This window comes from Oncorhynchus nerka, linkage group LG17 (genome assembly GCF_034236695.1).
Source record: "Oncorhynchus nerka isolate Pitt River linkage group LG17, Oner_Uvic_2.0, whole genome shotgun sequence".
In the NCBI taxonomy this organism is placed as follows: domain Eukaryota; kingdom Metazoa; phylum Chordata; class Actinopteri; order Salmoniformes; family Salmonidae; genus Oncorhynchus; species Oncorhynchus nerka.
In genome coordinates this window covers 24912804-24937428 of record NC_088412.1, presented here as the reverse complement: position 1 = coordinate 24937428, position 24625 = coordinate 24912804, and the positions used below count along the sequence as shown (strand labels likewise).

Here is a 24625-nt window from a genome sequence, read left to right as displayed (position 1 = left end):
TCTGGAGCTGGTCACAAATAACATCGGAATGGAGCTCTGTGACAGATTTTGTTTCCCCGTGACCATGTGGCCATGTGTGCTGGACCCTGTACATAGTACAGATGGCTGATTCCTGATTCCACTCTGAAACCTCCCTCTCTCTGATGTAATACAGAAGCCTGGACTTCAGTTTGTTAAATCAACTTCAAGGCTTAATTGTTTTGAAGAAAAAAAAATGTTCCCGGTATTTTAACAACAACCACCTAATAAAAGCCAATGTTCATAAAGAGGGGCTTGGGCCCAGCAGGGAATGTGCTGAAATGGAGACGAGGAAGAGGGTTGGTAAAAACACACCACATCAGCAGTACAGAGTACATTACATACATCACACACACAGCCGTGTATTCTATACCCCAGGACAGTCATGTTCCCTTACAACAACACTGAAATAAAGTGTTTGAGAAATGGCGAGCGGCTTTGATGGGAAATGACTTCCTCTGTGGTGAGACCCTGGACTATTAGTTGGAGCAGTGTAAGAGAGAGCTGGCTGGAGGGGTGGTGGCTGGAGAGATCAGGCCCCGGGCCTGGCCCATGCAGACAATCAGGCCCCGAGGCCAGCCCAGGCAGACAATAGGACCCATATCTGAGGAGAGATAGCATCAGGGTCTAGACAGGGTCAGAGTGCGGTCCGGGAGGTGAGAGTGAGAGGAGGGAGGATGTGTGTACCCAGAGGTGACACAGGAGCCAGAGGCACCATGGGAGACAGATGGAGTTGCCTATCAGCCCTTCTCAGGACCCAGAATACAACAGTGAAGAATAGGACATACTGTGGTAGTACACACTGATTCACATGATCCTAGCAGCTAGGGTTCATTGCTTCTATAAAGCTGTATAGCTATATAGCTACAGGTCTACTGTAGCTTCAGCGATTCTGTATGGTCCAATAGGAAACCACACTACATATGTGCATGATCAAACCTACTCATATGTAGGCACACTTGAAAGCCTGTGTGTCCCTACTTCATCGGTACAACCCTGTGTGGTGCAGAAACACAATACCAATTTTCCACTGACCGCTGAGTTGTGTAACTCAATCCCTAAAGGACACCTCCCTCGTTACCGTTAGTAATTGACTATATGTTTCCTTACACTATCTCCACCCAGCCTCCCTTATAGCTCCCACATTGAGAGGCCTAATGTATGTATGATGCTGCACAGTGCAGAATCTGTGACTGGGTGATTGACTCTGACTGGCCTGGCTGCTCTGCTGTAGGGAACAGAACCCTCCTTTCCAGAGCAGGAAGGGAACGACTCATTGAATGCAATCAGCAGAAACTTGGCAGCCCAACTTTACTCTTACTGTAGGTGTACTATTGTACACACAGAAGGGTCCATACCAGGTAACCCTACCCCAGAATCCCAGAACACTACCCTGAGGAGAACAGCTGTGAGACTTTACCAACAACAGCAATGGACGTGGTTGCATTCTGTAGTACCCAAATACTAGTCCAACCTCTGCTGTTTGTCCATTCATCCTCACTGTACTGTACTCTTCAGTGAATGGTTCTAGAACAGAGAACTCTGCCCTACTACAGAGGAGTCCCAATCTGGCTTACATCGCCTGTCTTTCTGTGCTTTCCCCCCGGTTTGTTTGGACTGTAGACGTGGGGGATGATTAGCGGCCCATTTAAAGCCACAAACCTGTGATTTTGTTGGCCTCCCGACCACAGCTCCTCAGCGCTAGACCGCGTCTGCCCTTGCGCCTCAGTAGGCTTTGTGTTTACACTGCACCAATTCTTCCTGTCAAGAGCTTTTCTCAGCTTTGGTCCAAACAAAATGCTTTTCCAAATAGAAAGGGGTGATAATCGCAATCCTATCATCATGGTATTTTTGCATAGTGAGCAGTTTCTTCTCCGGGCCAGGGGGGTTCACTTCCAGGCTGTGGGAGGTTATGAATGCGGAGAGGGAGGGGGTGTTTGGCTTGGGCAGGTGGCGTCGCTATTTACCAAACTGTGGTTTTGTTGTGGGGAGCCAGGCAGACATTAGAGCTGATGTAGCTCATGTCTCAGGAGCAGAACAGAAGAAGAGCAGGGTAGAACAGTGTAGAACAGGGTAGAACAGGGCAGAGCAGGGTAGAACAGTGTAGAACAGGGAAAAACAGGGTAGAACAGGGAAAAACAGGGTAGAACAGGGTGGAACAGGGTAGAACAGGGTAAAACAGGGTAGAACAGGGCAGAACAGGGTAGAGCAGGGTAAAACAGGGTAGAGCAAGGGTGATCAGGGTACAACAGGGTAGAGCAGGATAGATGGGGTAGAGCAGGGTAGACAGGGTAGAGCAGGGTAGACAGGGGAGAACAGGATAGAGTAGGGTAGAACAGGGTAGAGCAGGGTAGACAGGGTAAAACAGGGTAGAACAGAGTAGAGCTGGGTAGAGCTGGGTAAAACAGGGTAGAACAGGGTAGACATGGTAGCGCAGGGTAAAACAGGGTAGACGGGGTAGAACAGGGTAGAACAGGGTAAAACAGGGTAGAACAGGGTAGAGATTCAAATGTTTCTTTAAAACGGTTCAAACTGCTCCTCTTTATTATACAACTACTCTTGTTTGAATAGTAGAGAGAGATTGATAATGTAATATAGGCACCATAACAAGGCTGTTGTTTTTAGTTAGGTTAGAGTTGGGTAAAACAGGGTAGAGCAAGGGTGATCAGTGCAAAGCAGGGTAGAGCAGAGAAAAACAGGCTAGAGTTGGGTGGAACAGGGTAGGGCGGGGTAGAACCGGGTAGACAGGGTAAAACAGGATAGAACAGGGTAGAACAGGGTTAAACAGGGTGGAGCAGGGTAACACAGAGTAAAACAGGGTAGAGCAGGGTAGGCACAGGGTAGACAGGGTATAGCAGGGTTAAACAGGGGAGAGCAGGGTAGAAGGGGTAGAGCAGGGTAGAAGGAGTAGTGCAGGGTAGAGCAGGGTAGAAGGGGTAGAGCAGGGTAAAACAGGGTAGAGCAAGGTATATCAGTGTAAAGCAGAGTAGATCAGGGTAGAGCAGAGTAAAACAGGGTAGAGCTGGGTAGAACAGGGTAGAGCAGGATAGATGGGGTAGAGCAGGGTAGACAGGGTAGAACAGGGTAGAGCTGGGTAAAACAGGGTTGAACAAGGTAGAGCAGGGTAGAACAAGGTAGAGCAGGGTAGACAGGGTAGAACAGGGTAGAGATGGGTAGAGCAGAATAGATGGGGTAGAGATGGGTAAAACAGGGTAGAACAAGGTAGAGCAGGGTAGAACAAGGTAGAGCAGGGTAGAGCAGGGTAGACAGGGTAGAACAGGGTAGAGCAGGTTAAAACAGGGTAGAGCTGGGTAAAACAGGGTTGAGCAGGGTAGAGCGGAATAGATGGGGTAGAGCAGGGTAAAACAGGGTAGAGCAGGGTAAAACAGGGTTGAGCAGGGTAGAGCGGAATAGATGGGGTAGAGCAGGTTAAAACAGGGTAGAGCAGGGTAAAACAGGGTAGAGCAGGGTAGAGCGGAATAGATGGGGTAGAGCAGGGTAAAACAGGGTAGAGCAGGGTAGAGCGGAATAGATGGGGTAGAGCAGGGTAAAACAGGGTTGAGCAGGGTAGAGCGGAATAGATGGGGTAGAGCAGGTTAAAACAGGGTAGAGCAGGGTAAAACAGGGTTGAGCAGGGTAGAGCGGAATAGATGGGGTAGAGCAGGGTAAAACAGGGTAGAGCAGGGTAGAGCGGAATAGATGGGGTAGAGCAGGGTAAAACAGGGTAGAGCTGGGTAGAGCAGAATAGATGGGGTAGAGCAGGGTAGAGATGGGTAAAACAGGGTAGAACAAGGTAGAGCAGGGTAGAACAAGGTAGAGCAGGTTAAAACAGGGTAGAGCTGGGTAAAACAGGGTAGAACAAGGTAGAGCAGGGTTGGGAAATGTTTATGCACTTCTGTGATCATCACTTTTCCAAAGCCTTTATGCACCACCTCACCCAGATGTATACCCTCATACTGTACACTGACACAGCAGGCCAGACAGACAAAACAACAAACAGAACATGAGGTTCACTCACCCTCTCCCCATATCCACACGTACCACCAAACAGGGGAAGAAATCAAACTTCTCAGAAATAAATGACAGAGAGATTACATAAACATTCTAAATCTTCTTGGACAAAGCTCAAGCAACACAACTCAGAGCCTAACTAAAGATTTATGAAATAATTAGAAGCTTATGAGAGCAGTAAAATGACTCAGCTCTGATCTGACATCCAGCTCTGTTCTCACCAACAACCAGCACTGCGCTGCAAGGGTGTCCACGACCCATTTTACCTTCTGACCAGACACCATTACCATCACTAACATACAGTACAGCGACCCCCTACGGCAAATCTCTATTATTCATAATCCTCTCTTACAGTATGTCCATACTTCTGTCCAAATACGTTTTAATACACCAGTCAGACCCACAGAGTTATGACTGTGTTATTATCCTGAATGGAAGTGCCATCAGTGGTCACTGCCCAATGTGATTTACTCTACTCCCGTTGTTGCCATTTCAAACAGGCCTAAAGAGTCTGGAGAACACGCCAAGTGTCTCTCTTATAGTGGATCCTGGCTCAGACTTCTGTGTAGGTTGGGTATGGAGAGTATGGGGGGAGAGTACTATTCTGGCTGGGTGTTGGAGAGGACAGTCTAAGGGGCTTGGGCTCTGCCTAGGCACTAGCTAAGGTGAATACAGGTTATGGTAAACATTGTATTTAGGCTAGGTGTAATAGAGCTGTTGATGCTACAGTAGGTTCAGGGTGTTGGGCATGAGGGACGAGTTGTGGACTAATTATATAGGGAGCCAGGGAGACTCTCTCTCTCTTTCTCTGGCTGGATAACTCACATGATACAACTCTCTGTATCTCTTCATCTCTCTTTCTCTGGCTGGATAACTCACATGATACAACTCTCTGTATCTCTTCATCTCTCTTTCTCTGGCTGGATAACTCACGTGATACAACTCTGTATCTCTTCACCTCTCTTTCTCTGGCTGGACAACTCGGTATCTCTTCGTCTCTGTATCTCTCTTTCTCACTCTCTCCTCCCTACAATTCCCTTCTTTCTCAACTCTCATTTCCTTCTTCCCCCTTTTTCTCATTCTCTTTTTTCTTTTCTCCCCTTTCTCTACCTCTCTCCTCTTCCTGTCATTTCTGTCTGTCTGGTTCTCTCTTCCTGCTGTTTCTCTCTCCCTCTGATCATTCTCCATCTGTCTCTCAGTATTTTTTAGTTTTTCTGTCCATCATGCAGGTTGGCTTGGCTTGGCTTCCTGTCTTGGATCGACGAGAGTGGTGAAGGTGGGGTTGTTGGGCGGGAAAGGGGTAGACAGGAAGTGGAAAGAGAAGGCTCAAGTGTACCGTTGTTACTGTAGATTAAAGAATAAAATGCTTCATACTGGCTGTTATTCACGCCTTCATCTGCTTTCAATTCACACTCCACTTCCAAGCTACTTTTGGACGGACCTCTGGAGAGACTGAGAGAGTGGGGGGATAGAGAGACACAGAGAAAGAGAGGGGGACAGAGATATGGCAGGAGGTGACATGATGTATTCCTCTGATCAGTGGAACCTGTGTGTGTGTGTGTATCCTAGGCCCAGGCCCAGTGAGGAGGACACGGCTGAACAGCAGGGTTCTCTGACCTGATAGGCTCCTCATTCCTGTGTAGCTAAACACCACACACATCTTCATCAGATCTGCCATGTGTGTGTGTCTAGGTGGGTGGGGGGCTATGCATGGTAGGGGGCCACAGCAGTAAGAGGCAGACAAGAAAACCCACAAATATTTTCCGTCAGGGAAAATTCAGTGTCTATTGAAGGTATTGGGGTTTGTGTGTATTGGGATTTGTGTGTTCCCTCTTCCACGCTCTGTCTCAGACAGCTTGTTCTCATTGGGGAGATGATTTCTTCTCTCTCTTCACGGATGTGCTGACAGAAGTTTTTCAAAATATAATATAATACATTGAAAATGACGGGGCAACGTGACCCTCAGGCATCGTGTGATTCCCCCTGAAACTCCCTTACACACACACACACACACACACACACACACACACACACACACACACACACACACACACACACACACACACACACACACACACACACACACACACACATACACATGCACACACAGGCCGGCCGGCAGGCACACACACACACCGTCCCAGGGAACATACTGTACATGTGCTCGTTATTGCACACGTGCACTGACACAAGTGCACACAAGTACACACACTCACATACTGTCTCGATGTGTTTTTCTCACTGCCTTTAAGGCACGGCCTCTCTCCAGATTGCTTGTACTCCGTGAAATTTGACATTTCTCCCGTTGATTTGCCGTGAAATGGTGTGTTTGTCTGGGATTACGCTGCTTTAGTGTTTAGTGTTGGGGGAAGCCGTGACTGAGGGGAGCAGAGCCCTCTTCCGTTTTGCTACTGCTACGGTCAGACAGACACAGCACTGTACACTGTACTCACACTGACCGCACCATAACACACACACACACACAAATACACATTCTTACGCACGCACACAAACATTCTGATGCACGCACACACACACACACATATGCACGCACATAATCTATAACACGCACGCGCACGAGCACACACACACACACACACACACACACACACACACACACACACACACACACACACACACACACACACACACACAGTATTAACACAACAGAGTGGGGGCAGAAAGCAGGAAGGATGAAGAGTAGATGAAAGCAAAGTAAACAGGGTTCAGACAGACAGTGGTGGGAGGGAGAAGGCAACCAGTCAAAAGAAGAAGAAAGAGAGGAATGGGGGATGAAGAGAGAGGGTGAGTGATGTTGTTAATAACTGTGTGGAGGATCCAGGTCTGTCTGGATGGAGGGGTGAGGAGTGGAGAGGTGGGCTGGTGGAGGGCAGTGCAGGGCCAGCTGTGCTCCAGACTGGATCAGAGAGGGGGATGGAGGGATGGGGGGGGGGATTTCACTGGAAGTCAGATCCTGCTTTCCTGCTAACTATAAACACATGGCTTTCTCTCTCTCTCTTTATCTCTCTCTCTCTTCACTCTTACATTCCCTTTCTCCAGGACTCCCCCACCTCCTCTCTCATGGTCTCTCTTACAAATGGACACACATGCACTGCACACAGACATTAACTCATACATAATAGCCTTTCAATCATATTCTTTTTATATGGAAATGCTGCAGTTATTTCAATGCCACGCCATGCCATAGTCCTGTACACTACCCAGGCAGTATGGAGCACATTGAGAGAGCTGCTTATCAGTCAGACCAGGGTCCAGTAACACCAATCTGAACTGACACAGGCCCAAGATCAGATGTATGAGGCATGATGACCTCACTTAACACTTCATCTGAGCTGTGTGTGAGAGATGAGCTATACCTGGCACTGGCTCCAGACACACACACACAGCCCTGGTGACAGGAACCACTCAGGAAAACCTCAGAGGAATTCAGCCTGTAAAGGGACCGGTCCTACTCCCACACTGCTGCTCTAGCAGCCTGCCTTGCAACTCCCAGGATTCAGGGTCCACGACACAATTTATCTTCATACAGAGGATTAGGTGCTACTCTCATGTTTCAGCAGGACCTTAGCATGGGACTTTTCAGAAATACAAATCATTCTTAGGGAATTACACTGTCTAAAGCTATTAAATGAACCAAAGCAGGCTGCGAGATAAGAGGGAAGTGGTTTGTGGGTTGGAGCTGTATGTTTTATACATGCAGGAGTCTCCCTGGTCTTGCTGACTATGGAATGAAACCCACTCATATGGTTCGGATAGAATCACACATCTTAATTGGGGCAGATACATCCGATTCAATAAGATCTTTCCCTAGGATAAGAGGAGCTATCTTCAGAATGTGTATGGATCAGTGTGCTCCCAGTACAGCATTGCATGTAAGCTGTGGGCTAGTAGCCTAGACAGGTCAAGTGTTTCTGTGACCTAACCACAGTACCTCTCTCTTCCTCTGCTCCTTTCTCTACACCTCCGCTTACCTCAGCCACCAGCAGTACTGAAAGGGAGTAAGATTGAGCACTATTTCACCCCTTTCTCTCTTTCTTCTTTCATTCCAATCTCTCTTTCTCTTTTCTCACACCATTCCTGGGTATTCATGGTGAAGAGGCAGCTGCTCAGCAGCTCAAACGATACTTTATTATTTTCTGAATTTTCAGGCTGGCAGGAAAGTACAGATGAATGGCGTTGTATTGGGGCTGCCAAGTCAAACAGCGGGGTTTGTTTGTGAACAAGTGTAAAGAGAGCAGGGCCTATCCCCCCACAGGTTCTTATTAACTAGACTAGGGGGGCCGGGGAGAGGGGCTGTGGAGCCTAGGCCTGAGTTTGGACTGGGAGAAAGAGGGGGACTGAAGGAGGGGAAGGAACGGAGGCTAGGAGACAGAGAGTTTGCCTGAGGGAGGAGGTCAGAAAGGAGGGATAACAGAGAAGGATGATGAGATTTGTCCCCCGCCAGGCTGAAAGGGTCCTGCAGTGTTCAGCACCGAGACCCTGGTTCAGGAGGGAGAGGGGGAGGAGAGGGAAGAAAGGGAGGCTTTCTGTAGATGCTGGGAGCACCAAGTTGCTGCCACTGGGATTGTCCCCTGGTAATCCCCAGATTTCCTGGGCTGAGAGAGAGAGAGAGAGAGAGAGAGAGAAGGAGAGAGTGGGAAGAAGAGAGATAGAAAGTCAAATCTGGAAAGGATGGCTGACCGGAAAGATTGTCGAAAAATGTATAGAAGGGACAAAAGTTTTATAGCTGGTATGTATGGTATGGCTGTGTGTGTGTGTGTGTGTGTGTGTGTGTGTGTGTGTGTGTGTGTGTGTGTGTGTGTGTGTGTGTGTGTGTGTGTGTGTGTGTGTGTGTGTGTGTGTGTGTGTGTCTAGATAGGGTACTAACCAGGGTAAAGACTGTGTAAGGGACCCGGCTGTTGCTATTGTCAGATGCTAACAGTTGAAAGCATTGCTTACCTTCAAATAAGTAAAAGTAACACAAAAGAGGTGCCAAGGGGTTGTCAAAATATTTAGCCAATTCTTGGAAGTTGGAAAATCACATTTGAAGACATTTTTTTGTTTTCATGTTGGTTTTATAGCACTGACAGGTTACAGGGTTACCTACAAAATGATCAGGTATGAGGGCTACTGTTGAAGACAACGGTGAAGCTACCAGAGAATGTACAGACAACTTTGAAGTGGTCTTGTGTGTCACAATCTCCATTTCCTACTGTAATGTATTCAAGGTGTTTCCGACTAAACGTAAAAGATCAGACGACAGTGGTTTTGAAAGAGCCACAATAACTTGCTCAGTATGACAAACGGGCATCAAGCAGAGATGATAAAGACAGGAAGTGAAAAGAGGAAATGTAGACTTTTCAGACTTTGTTTTACTGTGTTTGTCTTGTGATCAGCTAGGAGTCTGTGGGAGTTTAGGGGATTGTGCCCCGGTGTCTTTTCAAAGGCAGCGATGCACAGGTTTTCTTCCACATCCAGACACGCACCCACCCACACACACCCACACGCACCCACACGCACCCACATGCACAAGTCCTATAGTATCTGCCGTAGTTGAACCACTCAGGAGGATGTGTGTATGATGAGATGTCTGGATCCTGGTTTCCCAACCCTAGCTAACCCTGGATGTTATTACAGCCACACTCACCCCCAGAGTCTCAGGACACTCTGAACCCGATCCCCTTTGGGCTAAGCCCCATTCCTTCCCAGAGGAGCCCAGCCGAGCATGTTCCTGGGTCAGGGTGCTGGGTCTGCTGGTGAAACACAACCACCTCTGTGAGCTCCCAGAGCGAGGCAGGCAGTGGAGAGGAACAATGCCTGAAGCTGTTTCTCTATGTATCCTTGATCAGTGGTGATTAAATATCTGAGAGCAGACTTCTCAGATCCTTCTCAGATCTCTTGCCTGATGCTGGTAGGTCTCTCCATGCTTGTCATACCTCCTTAGACCCACGGCCCACTTCCACTAACGATGCCCCTTACCCTGCCCACAGAGGAGAAAACTACGTCTGCCTAACACATGCTTCCATCATGACCTGCCCTTATTTGTTTTACATTATCTCCCTCTCTCATTTATTTTGTTCCGTCTATGTACTTTGAGAGGGTAGAAGGGTGCCTCATTCCTCAGCCTCAGTGGAGAAAAAAATAGGTATATACTGTGTGTGTATATATAGAGAGAGAGAGAGAGAGGGGAAGAGAGATTGTAATTACAACCCATATTTGTTTATCTATTTTCGCTTTTGTACTTTATTCGCATCGTTACAACACTGTATATAGACATTATATGACATTTGAAATGTCTTTATTCTTTTGGAACTTCTGTGAGTGTAATGTTTACTGTACATTTTTATTGTTTATTTCACTTTTGTTTCTTATCTACTTCACTTGCTTTGGCAATGTTAACATATGTTTCTCATGCCAATAAAGCCCTTGAATTACATTTTGAGAGAGAGAGAGAATAAAGAGTTAACAAACCAATTGTTTTTTAAGCGAAAGAGAGAGAAAGAGAAAAAAAGAGTTAGGTAGGAAAGGAAGTGAGGGAGGAAATGGAGTGAGGTAGGAAAGGAAGTGAGGTAGATGACATGAGCGAGCTGTCCAACACCTTGTCACCAGCACCTACTCATTACAGCATAAAAGTCTTAGGCGTAAAACCAGGAACACAAATTCTAACAAACAGACAGGGTTTAATACACTTCAAGGTCAATTGCTTCTATGTACACGTGTTGATAAATGGCCGTTTTTCTGCACCTTCTCTCGTTTTTTTCTCTTGCTCTTTCTTTCCACTGATCACATATTAAATGTTGGAATGCTTCACTGGCGTTTCAACACTGTCAGCGTGGTGCTCTTTCCAGCTTTGTTCTTTATGCAATCTGTACTTAATTAGGATCTCATGAAGGTGTTGTGATGAGTAACCTGTGTGAAGTAAAGTGTGGTATTAAATTCCATGAGATCATCACGTAATCACCCTCCACCTTTGTGAAGTGCTGTGATGGCCTATGTCAGGCCTCTGTGGTCTAGCCTGTTTCAGCCTTTCCCTTAGGCAGAGAGAGACACTTCATCTGAAGGACAGCCACTCTGTCCGTCAACATACACACTCGCACACTCACACAACGCACACACCTACACACTCATTCAACACATCAAAGTGCAGGCGCTATGGCAAGAGCACAGAGATGTGCAGTCTCCACAGTGTGAGAACAATATTGACTTACCAGACCACTCACATCTCTCTCTCTCTCTCTCTCTCTCTCTCTCTCTCTCTCTCTCTCTCTCTCTCTCTCTATATATATATATATATATATATATATATATATATATATGTGTATATATATATATACCAGGTCCAGAGTGTCTGGTGCAGTTAGCTGTGTTTAAGGAAACTCCCAGCAGTCCAAAGGGGCTGGCAGGTTGAGTTGTGCCAGCCCATACCCCGCCCCGCACCCAGCCCTCTCTCTGCCCAGGGCCCAGGGCCTGGTCTGGTGTTGCTCTTGGCAGCCGTAGAAAGCCCTGGGCGGGCAGAGAGCCATGTGGGTCAAGGTCTTGGGCAACGCCAATGCGCATCTGTGCCCCAGCCCGCCAGCCAGAGGAAAAATGAAAACAATAAAGCAAGCACGCGATATAGAAATAAATATGTGAGGGATTGTCATTATGGAGCAGGCAGGGGGTCCTGGAATTTCCTGGTGAGGTATGAGGTGTGCGGGGGAATGAAAGCATATTTGCAGTTATTAGTGCTGAGCGATTAACCAACATTTCAGGGGGGTTTCGGTTATTAAACAACTAATTGACCAACGATGGTTCAATTACTTGAATTCCATTGAGTTAGTTATTTTTTTGTGAACTCCACGCAACGTTTCTCTAGGGAGAAATCAAATCATTCAGGATAGAAATCAAGTCAAGAACTATGTGGGACGCTGGGCTGAACCTAGTTCAGCACAGAATTGTGGGAGTTGATTCAAATCAAATGAAATGTTATTGGTCATGTACACTTGATTAGTAGATGTTATTGCAGGTTCTAGTTCCGACAGTGCAGTAATATCTAACAAATGACACAACATAAACCCAAGACACACAAATCTAAGTAGGAATGAATGAAGACTATATACATATATGGACGAGTGATGTCAGAGTGGAACGGACTAAGATACAGTAGAATAGTATAGAATATAGTGTATACATATGAGATGAGTAATGCCAGATATGTCAACATTATTAAGTCACTAATACCTTAGAATAGTATAGAATATAGTGTATACATATGAGATGAGTAATGCCAGATATGTCAACATTATTAAGTCACTAATACCTTAGAATAGTATAGAATACAGTATATACATATGAGATGAGTAATGTCAGATATGTAAACATTATTAAGTGACTAAGATACCGTAGAAAGTATAGAATACAGTATATACATATGAGATGAGTAATGCCAGACATTTAAACATTATTAAAGGGACTAGTGTTCCAGTTATTAAAGTGGCCAGTGAATTCTAGTCAATGCCTATTGGCAGTAGCCTCTAATGTGCTAGTGATGGCTGTTTAACTACTGGACTGTTTTATTACTGGACCTGCGCGAAGGGCGAGGGATGTAATCCATACTTTCAACTGTACTGACGACCTGAAAGGTATGACGTAGAACCACGTTGCATGATTTATGAATGACAAAGGGATACGCAAACAAAATGAGTCAGTAAACAATAATTAGGCTATTGGATTTTGACTCATCGTTACCACATCATGCTCTCTCTCCCTCCTCCGTGTAAAGACATTTGACTGCAACTAGAGATCTGTATATAATGAAGAGATGCTCATGTCTCTGCACTAACAATGGGAATCTTACAAGTTTTGGTCCACAGAGCAAACATTCCACTGCCCCCTCTGGTTCTTGCCGGCAGAGTCCAAGAGCCCTCCTGGGCATGTATGCCTTAGCCCACACGTGGCCCGAGGACCTACTGTATGCCTTCCCTCTGACCCCCCTGATCTTAGCAACACTACACAGGGTCTCTCAGGCTTAGCACAGGCTGCTGCTTGTAGCCCCCAGATGGCCCAGATGGCAGCTCCCTCACAGACAGGACCTGCTCTCACTGCAGGATATGGCATCCCAGCCCAGACCAACTACAGCTATGGGTGTGGCCCCTGAAGAGCCCGACCCTCTCTGCTGCAATCCTGCTATTATCGAGATGTTACAGAATGCCAGACCCCCATCATCCAGGAGGATGTATGCTGGTTGCTGTAAGCTGTTTATCGAATGATGCTCTACACGGGCTGAGGAACCGTTGTCCTGCTCTGTACCCATTGGACTCTGGTTGCTCTGCCTCTACCTTGAAGGTGTATGCCTCAGCCATATCGGCTAACCATTTAGGCAGCGATGGAAAATCGGCAAGATGATGTCCACCGTCTGCATCCCCTCAGAGGTGTCCTCGCGTCATCCTGGGATCTGACACTAGCTTCGAAGGCTTTGACAAACCCTCCCTACCGAGCATACGGAGGAGCCGGACATGGTTCTCTCTGGAAACAGCTTTCCTCTTAGCTATTTCATCAGCGAAACGTGTGAGTGAGCTCCACACGCTCTCTATGAGTCCTGTCTGCCTACGATGGAAGGTAGATGACCTAGCTGTGACCTTATGGCCCAATCCAGCCTTTTTGCCTAAGGTTTTATCACCCCTTCACATCAATCAAGCCATCGAGCTGGCCTACTGCCCCCCTCCTCTCCAGAATGCGGAGGAGGACGAGCGAGCAAATCTCCTGTGTCCAGTTCGTTCTCTCAAAGGCTACATGCAAGCCTCGGAGCAGTACAGGAAGACAGACCAGTTGTTTCTGTGTTTCAATGGTAAATCAAAAGGCCTTGCATTGTCCAAGCAGTGGCTTTCACACTGGGTTGTGGATGTCATCACTCAGACCTACAAGGGTGTAGGGCTCCCTGTCCTAGAAGGTGTGATATGTCACTCGATCAGAAGTGTAGCCACATCCTGGACTGCACCTAGAGGCATCCCCCTGAATGAGATATGAGCAACTGCTACCTGGTCGTCGCCCTGCATATTCTCAAGATTTGAAAGGGTCAACGTCACATCCTGCCACACCATGGGGTCTGCCATTTTTCCAGTGGCACAGGTGCAATAATCAGAGGTTAGTAGTGCAATTCCTTGCGACCTTGTTGGTATGACTCATCCATGCTTTCACCGTACTGACGTTCTGAATGGTATGAAGTAGAGCGGAAGTTACGAATGTAACTATGGTTCTACGAATACCTGGTAGACCGTCAGTACTTTCCTGTCACTCGGAATCTTTGGGCGAGAAAATTCTGTGAGTGCGTGGTCTGATGTATTGTTTTATATGAACCGTGGGGGCACATCCTCCGATGCTGTCACATCACTAGCATGACTTTCTTCTCTGAGTGCGTGGTCTGATGTATTGCTTTATATGAACCGTGGGGGCACATCCTCCGATGCTGTCACGTCACTAGCATGACTTTCTTGTTACTTTCTTGTTATCCATGCTTTCAACCATATTGACAGTCTTCAGGAATTAGTAGAGCCATAGTTACATTAGTAACTCCCGTTATATGTCCATTGTATTGCATTGTCAGTCAGTAAGTATAGCCTACCAAATCGTATCGATGAGAGAGTCCTTAATTTGGCTCCCTAATTTGCATAGGCTACTAGGAGGCTTATTGGTGATTATCGGAAGATAAATTATAAAAACATATGATGAAGATGGTGAATCATCACAGCAGGAACAATATTTGGTATTTTTAGATTTGGTATTTTATTAGGATCCCCATTAGCTGTTGTAAAACCAGCAGCAACTCTTCCTGGGTTCAACACAAAACATGAAACATAACACAGAATGACATAATACAGAACATCAATAGACAAGAACAGCTCAAGGACAGAACTACATAAAAATGTTAAAAGGCACACAGCCTACGTATCAATGCATACACACAAACTATGTAGATCAAATAGGGGAGAGGTGTTGTGTCGTGAGGTGTTGCTTTATCTGTTTTTTTAAACCAGGTTTGCTGTTTATTTGAGCAATATGAGATGGAAGGAAGTTTCATGCAATACAGGCTCTATATAATACTGAACATTTTCTTGAATTTGTTCTGGATTTGGGGACGGTAAAAACTGTGACTGTGAATATTTTCAATGTTTTGGCAGTTGAATGTTCACTAGTTTGGGCTTTGGAACTTCCATTAAAAAGCTCTAAAATAATTTTAATGTCATTATTTCACAATGCATTCAATGTTTAAAAAAAAAACGAAATTACTCAGCACTAACCGTTAAGGTTGCAGGTTTGATCAAGGCCCATTTTGGGATTACCGCTTTGGCAGGATGACAGCACGGCGCTGGGCCCTTGGCTGAAAATAGACTGTGAAACACGTCTAATAAAATAAATAAGATTGCTCACCGCTCTCTGTGCAGTGAGAAAGGCTGGGTGAGGTCCTGGGGTTGCTTGCATGCAATGGGAAATATGAGAAGAGGTTGAAGAGTGGACTGAGGGAGGGAAGAAGGGAGGGAGCAAGAGGGAAAGAGAGGCATCCATGCTGTCAGCTCTCTAGTGTTGTCTCCCCTCATTAGAACAGAGGCACACTACTAAGGCACCGCCTGGAAGACTGGTTAGCAAATACAATGACCTCAGACTACACAAGAAAGAGAGAGAGAGAGAGAGAGAGAAAGAAAGAAAGAGAGAGAGAGAGAGAGAGAGAGAGAGAGAGAGAGAGAGAGAGAGAGAGAGAAAGAAAGAGAGAGAGAGAGAGAGAGAGAGAGAGAGAGAGAAAAAAAAAAAATCTCAAGCAAAATTGAGAAAGAAGAGAGTCACAAGATTTAGCTTAGAACTAGGTTGTGCTCAGCTCATTGTTAAGGTAACAAAATGTTTAAGCAACATTCAAAAAGACAATACAATAAGGCATTTATGAGTTCAATAAGTGATTGCAAAAAACATAACATCATTTTGTGAATTTTTACATATAACCCGTGTGTTGACTTAGGGTAGATCAGTTGTGCAGCTGTAGGCCTTAAGCTTACACACAAATCATGCGGTCGGGATGTCGACCTTCAGTATTTACGGTATAGCCATCACTTTCCTTTACTAACCCTGGTGGAGGCAATTAGGTTTAGGAGTTACCAGCGGTGATGTAACATGCAGTCATACGTACGTAATCAAGGGTGCAAATCAACTGACCGCACCACCATAGGACATGAATGTGTTAGTGGGCGGAATGTGAGACGGTGTGAAACTCAATCTACTGTACTCTGAGTAAACCACTCTGTTCCCCACGCCCTCCACCTAGCGTTCCTGTCAGAACACTTAGCCCTGATTGACAGCTGGCTGGGGCCTGCCAGGCCAGTCAGAGGCGGCCGTGGGATTGAGGGGGCGGGAGCTGGGACTGTTAACCACTGGTGTCTGGGACAGCTGCAGTGTCGCAGCTCCCGCTGGCTGCTGCACGCCATAAATTCTCTCTAAAGAGGGTTTACTTTTTATTTTAATGGGGGCTGTAAATTTATGGTGCTGAGGCCCTGAGAGAGCTATTTTTAAAGGGACAGTCTTCCTCTTTTCCATTCTCCCTTATTTTTCCCTGGGAGAGGAGAAGTGGAGAAAATGGAGCTCTGCCATGCCTCTTGTGGTCTGTTTTAGCCAGTCTGCACATGATGGGCAACGTTAGGAGACTAATGGAAAGAAACTTCTATAAACTATCCATCATACAATTCCACTACAGTATGCCTGTGTTAGTGTGAGCCACAACAAAATGAGACTTTAACAGTGTGCTGTTACGCTGTCATTGTTCACACTGCCAAGTCCCTAACAGTTCCTCCCTCTGCAGGTGCTGTTTGCCCTGAACCAGACCCTGCTGCAGCATGAGAGTGTAAGAGCAGGCAGTCTGCAGGGCTCCTACACCACCGAGGACCTCATCACACACTACAACTGTGGAGACCTCAGCTCCATCATCTTTAACCACGACACCTCACAGGTACATCCACCATTGCTGGAAGACGGAAAGGGGCTAAAGCCATGTTATTCCATCCTGGTCCTGAAGATGCAGGCTTTTGTTTCTACCCAGCACTAACACACCCGATTGAACTAACAATCAAGCCCAGACTTAGAGGAGTGACTTACTATGACCACACACACTATAGTCGTCACACACCATGTACTATAAATCCTGTACTGACATACCAATTATGGTATGGTCATATTTCAACATTCATGACCACTGTACCATTATGTATGTTGTCAGACTGATGGTACACACATGATCATCTGTGATCACGACATCAGCAACGTCTAATTAGGATCATTTCAGAATATTACATCACTTTACCTTCACAGGTGTATTATTACGGCCAGACAAATGATAGAATAAGACATTCTCTTCTGTATCCTTGGCCCCTAAAGACCATGTCTCCTACAGTTGTCTCCTGAGTCCCTCCGCTAAATCAGACCAGTGAGCCTGGGGTCTTTATCTAATAATAACACATCAACATTCCATACCACATGCTATAACCATCTAATGGTTGATGGCGGTGCCTGGCTGTGCTGATCTATGGCAGGCCTTATGAACTTTCTACCGGAGTAGCAGGTGTTCCCTGATAAATGGACAGTAATCCCCAGCCCCATGCTCTCCCAACTCAGTCTTCATCTACTGGGGGCCTGATGGGCCGCAGGCGGGAGAGGTTAATGGATTTCAACACGGAGGGCCCTACTCATTCCTCCGCCTCAGCCGTAGCAGAGCAGGCCAATCCACCAGAGGGTGTAGAGCAATTAGGACGTTCAAAGAGAGAATGCAGACGGAGGCCCTGGTCAGGGCTGCAACCAGGAGTGAGGAAGGGAGGAAATGTTTCCCTGTCATTTCACATTTCCTGAGCGGTCAGGATAGACTGCAGCTAATGGGCTTTCCTGTGATAAGTTATCTGCATGTGGTTCACCCCCCCCCCCCCTCCAACTGGCCACCTCTTTCTTCTCTGTTTTCATTAAACGCTCTAGCGGTCCTCATTCATCAGAGAACCGATGGGGCTCCCTCCCTTTTTCTTTACCCCCGCCCCGGTCCCCCGCCCCCATCCTCTCTGCTTCTCCTTCTCTAGCCTAGACACTCACACTCTAGTCCCACAGGACCCACCAGTCCTAGAGAGAGAGAAACAGAGAGAGAGAGACCGAGAGAAAGAGAAAGAGAGACAGAGAGCGAGACAGAGAGAGAATATAACAAGAAAGAGAGAGATTGAAAGAGGAAAGAGAGAGAGAGCAAAATTGAGAAAGAAGAGAGTCACAATAGAGGGGGGGGGTATGAGGGGAAAATATATTTAGAAAGAAGAAGGAGAGTTGTAAAGATACATGATATAGGAGAGATCAGAGCTGTATCAAAAAGTAAATATGGTTCATGTCCTTGGTTACACACAATGTCATATACACCAATAATCATGTGTTTAACCATATTACTATGTGCCATGAAAACCAGATCTTGAGAGAGAGTAGACAGATTGATAGAGAGAGAGACTTTGACTTTGTCTTTCTTTAATGAAACTTTCTAATTTCATTTAAAACTCACCACCCCCTTAAAAATAAAACACCTAAATATATCCTGTACTGCATACATGTACTGCATACATGTACCATACTCACCTTTCCATCTACCACATGATACCACATGATACATCACAATTCTCCAAAAAACACACCACTTCTACAACCGTATATCCAAAACATCTTCCCCCAGCTATACAGACAGCCCACCCAACACACCATATCTCCTGAAACATCTTCCCCCAGCTATACAGACAGCCCCCCCCAACACACCATATCTCCTGAAACATCTTCCCCCAGCTATACAGACAGCCCCCCCAACACACCATATCTCCTGAAACATCTTCCCCAGCTATACAGACAGCCCCCAACACACCATATCTCCTGAAACATCTTCCCCAGCTATACAGACAGCCCCCCCAACACACCATATCTCCTGAAACATCTCCACACTTTTTATCATTCTATAGAAGTCAAACTCAACCCTAAGGCGCGCAGAGACCATCCCATTAAACAATAGTAAAGGGTCTGTTATCCCCCCACCTTTGACCCTGTTCCTCCTTGTTAGCCAAATAGACAACTTCGCCTGATCAAACAGAAAATGCAACAAACACTTTTGGCCTTCTACTTATTAAAGTACTTGTACCCCATTATAAACATCCCAACAGTAAAAACCACTCCCAACCTCTCACACAGTCATTCCAACAGAGACATTAATGGCATTAACCTGGTACACACAGAAAACACACAAATCACAGTTTATTTTATTACACAGAAAGGACAAACCTGCCCGATTCCCGGTTCAACCCGTGCCAACCAGCTGTTAGAGGCCAGGGTTCCATGAAGAACCCTCCACCGGAGGTCCCCTGACCTCTTTGGTACTGGGGGTTTGTAGAGCCCCCTCCATTTAAAACCCACCATACATTCACTCCTGTTAGGCTCCTAATGTTCCTAACCTTAACACAGAGGTTGTAGAGGGCTTTACCTCCCACCCCTTCAAACTCCCCCAGGCTCGGAGTGTTAAAATCTAACAAGTCCTCCAGACCCCTTGCCAGTCTCCAGTCTCTGCAGTCACCTGGAGTGGCGGGAACATTGGTGGCCCCTCCCCCTTTGGCCGCTCAAACACCCCCCTTACCGGCTCAGACAGTGCCTCCTGGACCTCCCTTACCGGCTCAGACAGGGCCTCCTGGACCCCCCTTACCGGCTCAGACAGGGCCTCCTGGACCCCCTTACCGGCTCAGACAGGGCCTCCTGGACCCCCCTTACCGGCTCAGACAGGGCCTCCTGGACCCCCCTTACCGGCTCAGACCGGGCCTCCTGGACCCCCTTACCGGCTCAGACAGGGCCTCCTGGACCCCCTTACCGGCTCAGACAGGGCCTCCTGGACCCCCTTACCGGCTCAGACAGGGCCTCCTGGACCCCCTTACGGGCTCAGACAGGGCCTCCTGGACCCCCTTACCGGCTCAGACAGTGCCTCCTGGACCTCCCTTACCGGCTCAGACAGGGCCTCCTGGACCCCCTTACCGGCTCAGACAGGGCCTCCTGGACCCCCTTACCGGCTCAGACAGGGCCTGGACCCCCCTTACCGGCTCAGACAGGGCCTCCTGGACCCCCCTTACCGGCTTAGACAGGGCCTCCTGGATCTCCTCCAGGAATCTCTCCAGCAGCCTAAGAGATGTTATTCCTGTTTGTTGTGCCAGGACATCCGGGGTTTTCCATCCCTCCTCTCCCAGCAGTCGCAGGTCTCCCAGCCTTTGTAAACCCCCTGACATCAGTTGCCTCTGCAGGGTGGCCGACTGAAACAATCTCAAAGGGATGGCTGGGTTGTGGAAAATAGGCTCCTCCCACAACCACAGCCCAGGCTCCACACCCCCTTCTCGTGTGGGCCTTAGCAGCTGCCAGGCCCTCAGCACTGCAGAGTAAAAATCTGAGAGACCTGCTGTACTCAGCCTCTCCAGCTACATGAGGAACAGCTGCCGGTCCAACCCTAATCCGCCAGCTCTCCTCAGCAGTGCGCATGCTGGTTCCCTCCAGCCGACATCAGTGTGGTTCAGCAGTCTCTGCACCGCCTTTAGCTGGAAAGCAGCCACCCTGCTCTCCAGTTCCACCAAGCCCTGTCCTCCTTCATGGACGGTCATGTACAACACTGCCGCCCGATCAGAAAAAGTCCACCAGCTTGTGTTGCAGTTCTGCGAGCAGACCGGCGAGGGGGTTGAGGACAGCCAGTTTATGCCACAGGGAAGATGCCACCAGGTTGTTGATTATCAGCACCCTCCCTCTATATGACACTTGGGACAGGAGCCTCCTCCACCTGGCCAGTCTTGACACCACTGCCTGTAACAGACCCTCCCAGTTCTTCCTGACCCACTTCTCCCAGCCCAGGTACACCCCCAACACTTTAAGCCCTTCACAACCCCACTACAAACCCCCTGGAAGCAGAGGAGGAGCCCTATCCCCCCATGCCCCACATAACAGAGCTTTGCTCTTGCCCCAGTTTACCTTATCTGATGAAGCTCCCTCGTACACCTTCAGACTGGTCTCTAGTGCCTGCATATCCTGACCATCACATAAACGTCATCTGCATATACTGACACTGCTATGCCTGTCACCACATCCATGCCTGTCCAGCACACTCCCTGCAGTCTCTTGCGTAGCAGTCCCCAAAAAGTCTCAATGGCTAGTGTATATAACGGCCGAGATAAAGGACATCCTTGTCTAATGCCCTGCCTCACCTAGACTGGCCTACTGAGCCCCCCTCCCACCTTGACCATACATGACGCCCCAGCATACAACAGCTTCACACAGGTCAAAGAACTCTTCCCAAACCCAAACATCACATTAAACAGATCCTCATGGTCCACTCTATCAAAAGCCTTCTCTTGATCTAAAGAGACCAGTCCGAAGTTCACATTAGAACCTCTCGACAAGTTCAACACGCCCCTGATTAAGAACAAGTTGTCCGTGATTGAGCGTCTGGGTACACAATATGTTTGGTTCTTATGTACTATCGAGTCTAAATGGGGCTTCAGTCTGTTAGAGAGGACCTTGACAAATATATTGTAGTCCGCACAGAGTAATGCCACAGGCCTCCAGTTCTTAAGTTCATACAAGTCCCCTTTTTTGGGCAGGAGAGTCAGAGCCGCCCGACGGCAGCTCATCAGCAACTCTCCTACCCCGACGCATTCACGTAACACGCAACAGAAGTCCTGTCCTATTATTCCCCAGAATTTTTTATAAAACTCCACTGGGAGTCCATCGACCCCCGGTGCACGACCGGGGGACATCTGGGTTACGGACTCTGTTCATGGGACAACAGAGGAATGTCCATTTCATTCCTCTGTGCCAGATATAGCTTAGGGAATCTTGCAAACAAGACCTGAGCACACATAGGATCACACATTTCTGCCCTATACAACTCAGTATAAAACACCACAGTCCCTTCCTGCATCTCCCCCACCACAGAGGTCACCCGCCCATCAGACAGCCGTAGACAATGCATACCCTTGGCTTCACCGTCTTTCCAAACCAAAGAAGAAGGAGCTGAGAGCCTCCATCTCCTTGAGCATGGAGAACCTAGCTCTTACAAGTGCTCCCTTTGCTTTAACCTGGAAAATACTGCCCAGGTCCCTACGTAATTCAGCTAAATTAGCCTGGAGGCCTACATTGCCTTGCCCCACCATCTCTACCTCCATCTCACTAAATCAACGCTCTAGTTCCCCCAATACTCTCCTAGCCTCTGAGGATGAGAGAGCTGTATATTGTTGACAGAAAAGCAGAATTTGGACTTTCCCCACATCCCACCATTGACTCAGAGACTCATACTCCTCTCTTCACTGCTCCCACCTTTCCCAAAAGGTCTGGAAACCTGAGCAAAAAGTGGCATCTTGTAAGAGCTTTACATTAAACTTCCAATTTTATTTTTATTTTTTTTTACCTTTATTTAACCAGGCAAGTCAGTTAAGAACACATTATTATTTTCAATGACGGCCTGGGAACAGTGGGTTAACTGCCTGTTCAGGGGCAGAACGACAGATTTGTACCTTGTCAGCTCGGGGGTTTGAACTTGCAACCTTCCGGTTACTAGTCCAACGCTCTAACCACTAGGCTACGCTGCCGCCCCAGCGTAGCCTAGGTCCCTAGCCCAACACCAGAGGCCCTGGTGAAATGGACAGCCGAGCCATGGTTATGTGGTGATCTGAAAACCCCACCGGGAGAATGGAAGCGCCCAACAGCCTATTGCACCGATTCCTGGACATGTAAAATCGATCAAGCCGGGCTGCACTCACCCTAGCCCCAAAGATCTTCACCCATGTATACTGTCTTGTGTTGGGCTGAACTCACCCTAGCCCCAAAGATCTTCACCCATGTATACTGTCTTGTGTAGCCCCAAAGATCTTCACCCATGTATACCTGCCGAGGCCCTGGTGAAATGGACAGCCGAGCCATGGTTATGTGGTGATCTGAAAACCCCACCGGGAGAATGGAAGCGCCCAACAGCCTATTGCACCGATTCCTGGACATGTAAAATCGATCAAGCCGGGCTGCACTCACCCTAGCCCCAAAGATCTTCACCCATGTATACTGTCTTGTGTAGCCCCAAAGATCTTCACCCATGTATACTGTCTTGTGTTGGGCTGAACTCACCCTAGCCCCAAAGACCTTCACCCATGTATACTGTCTTGTGTTGGGCTGCACTCACCCTAGCCCCAAAGATCTTCACCCATGTATACTGTCTTGTGTTGGGCTGAACTCACCCTAGCCCCAAAGATCTTCACCCATGTATACTGTCTTGTGTTGGGCTGAACTCACCCTAGCCCCAAAGACCTTCACCCATGTATACTGTCTGGTGTTGGGCTGCACTCACCCTAGCCCCAAAGACCTTCACCCATGTATACTGTCTGGTGTTGGGCTGCACTCACCCTAGCCCCAAAGACCTTTACCCATGTATACTGTCTGGTGTTGGGCTGCACTCACCCTAGCCCCAAAGACCTTCACCCATGTATACTGTCTGGTGTTGGGCTGCACTCACCCTAGCCCCAAAGACCTTCACCCATGTATACTGTCTGGTGTTGGGCTGCACTCACCCTAACCCCAAAGATCTTCACCCATGTATACTGTCTGGTGTTGGGCTGCACTCACCCTAGCCCCAAAGACCTTCACCCATGTATACTGTCTGGTGTTGGGCTGCACTCACCCTAGCCCCAAAGACCTTCACCCATGTATACTGTCTGGTGTTGGGCTGCACTCACCCTAGCCCCAAAGACCTTCACCCATGTATACTGTCTAGTGTTGGGCTGCACTCACCCTAGCCCCAAAGACCTTCACCCATGTATACTGTCTGGTGTTGGGCTGCACTCACCCTAGCCCCAAAGACCTTCACCCATGTATACTGTCTGGTGTTGGGCTGCACTCACCCTAGCCCCAAAGACCTTCACCCATGTATACTGTCTGGTGTTGGGCTGCACTCACCCTAGCCCCAAAGACCTTCACCCATGTTTACTGTCTGGTGTTGGGATGTTTAGTTCTCCAAACATCCACCCAGTCGAACTGATTAATGATGTCCCTTAACACTCCCACTGACACTGAATGAGGCTTTTCCCCATTTCTGTCTTTCGTTAAAATCCATTGTACAGTTCCAGTCCCCTCTGACCACCAGCGTCTCTTCAGGCGCTACCTGTGAGAGTTCCTGTCTAAAACTCCCAAATAGAACCCCACTCTCTCTCCCTGTGTTAGGCGTATACACATTTATAAAGACAAAACCCATGTTGTTCATTTCTGCTTTTACAACAAGCATCCTACCTTTACACACCTCCTTTGAGGAGAACATTTTTACAGACAGACCCGGTACAAAAAGGATTGCCACCCCTGCACTAACATTTGTCCCATGGCTCAACACACTTGCCCCTTTCCACCAGATCCCCCAATCGACTTCATTCAACACATCACTATGCGTCTCCTGCAGAAACAACACCTGTACCTTTTTTCGTTTTACATATTCACCCAACACACTCCTCTTTCCCGCATCTCTGTCGCCATTTATATTGAGCGAGCCTACCCGAAGTCTCCATAAGAAGTGGGAGAA

General features: G+C 47.6%; 1 protein-coding gene across 1 annotated transcript in view; it reads left to right on the top strand.

Annotated features, from left to right (window-relative positions):
* The window catches only part of LOC115145036 (metalloprotease TIKI2-like), a 107973-nt gene that overhangs the window by 42987 nt on the left and 40361 nt on the right, over positions 1-24625 (top strand). Inside the window, 1 exon segment of the mRNA XM_065003081.1 lies at positions 16850-16996. Within this exon segment, the coding sequence (XP_064859153.1) occupies positions 16850-16996 (147 nt within the window).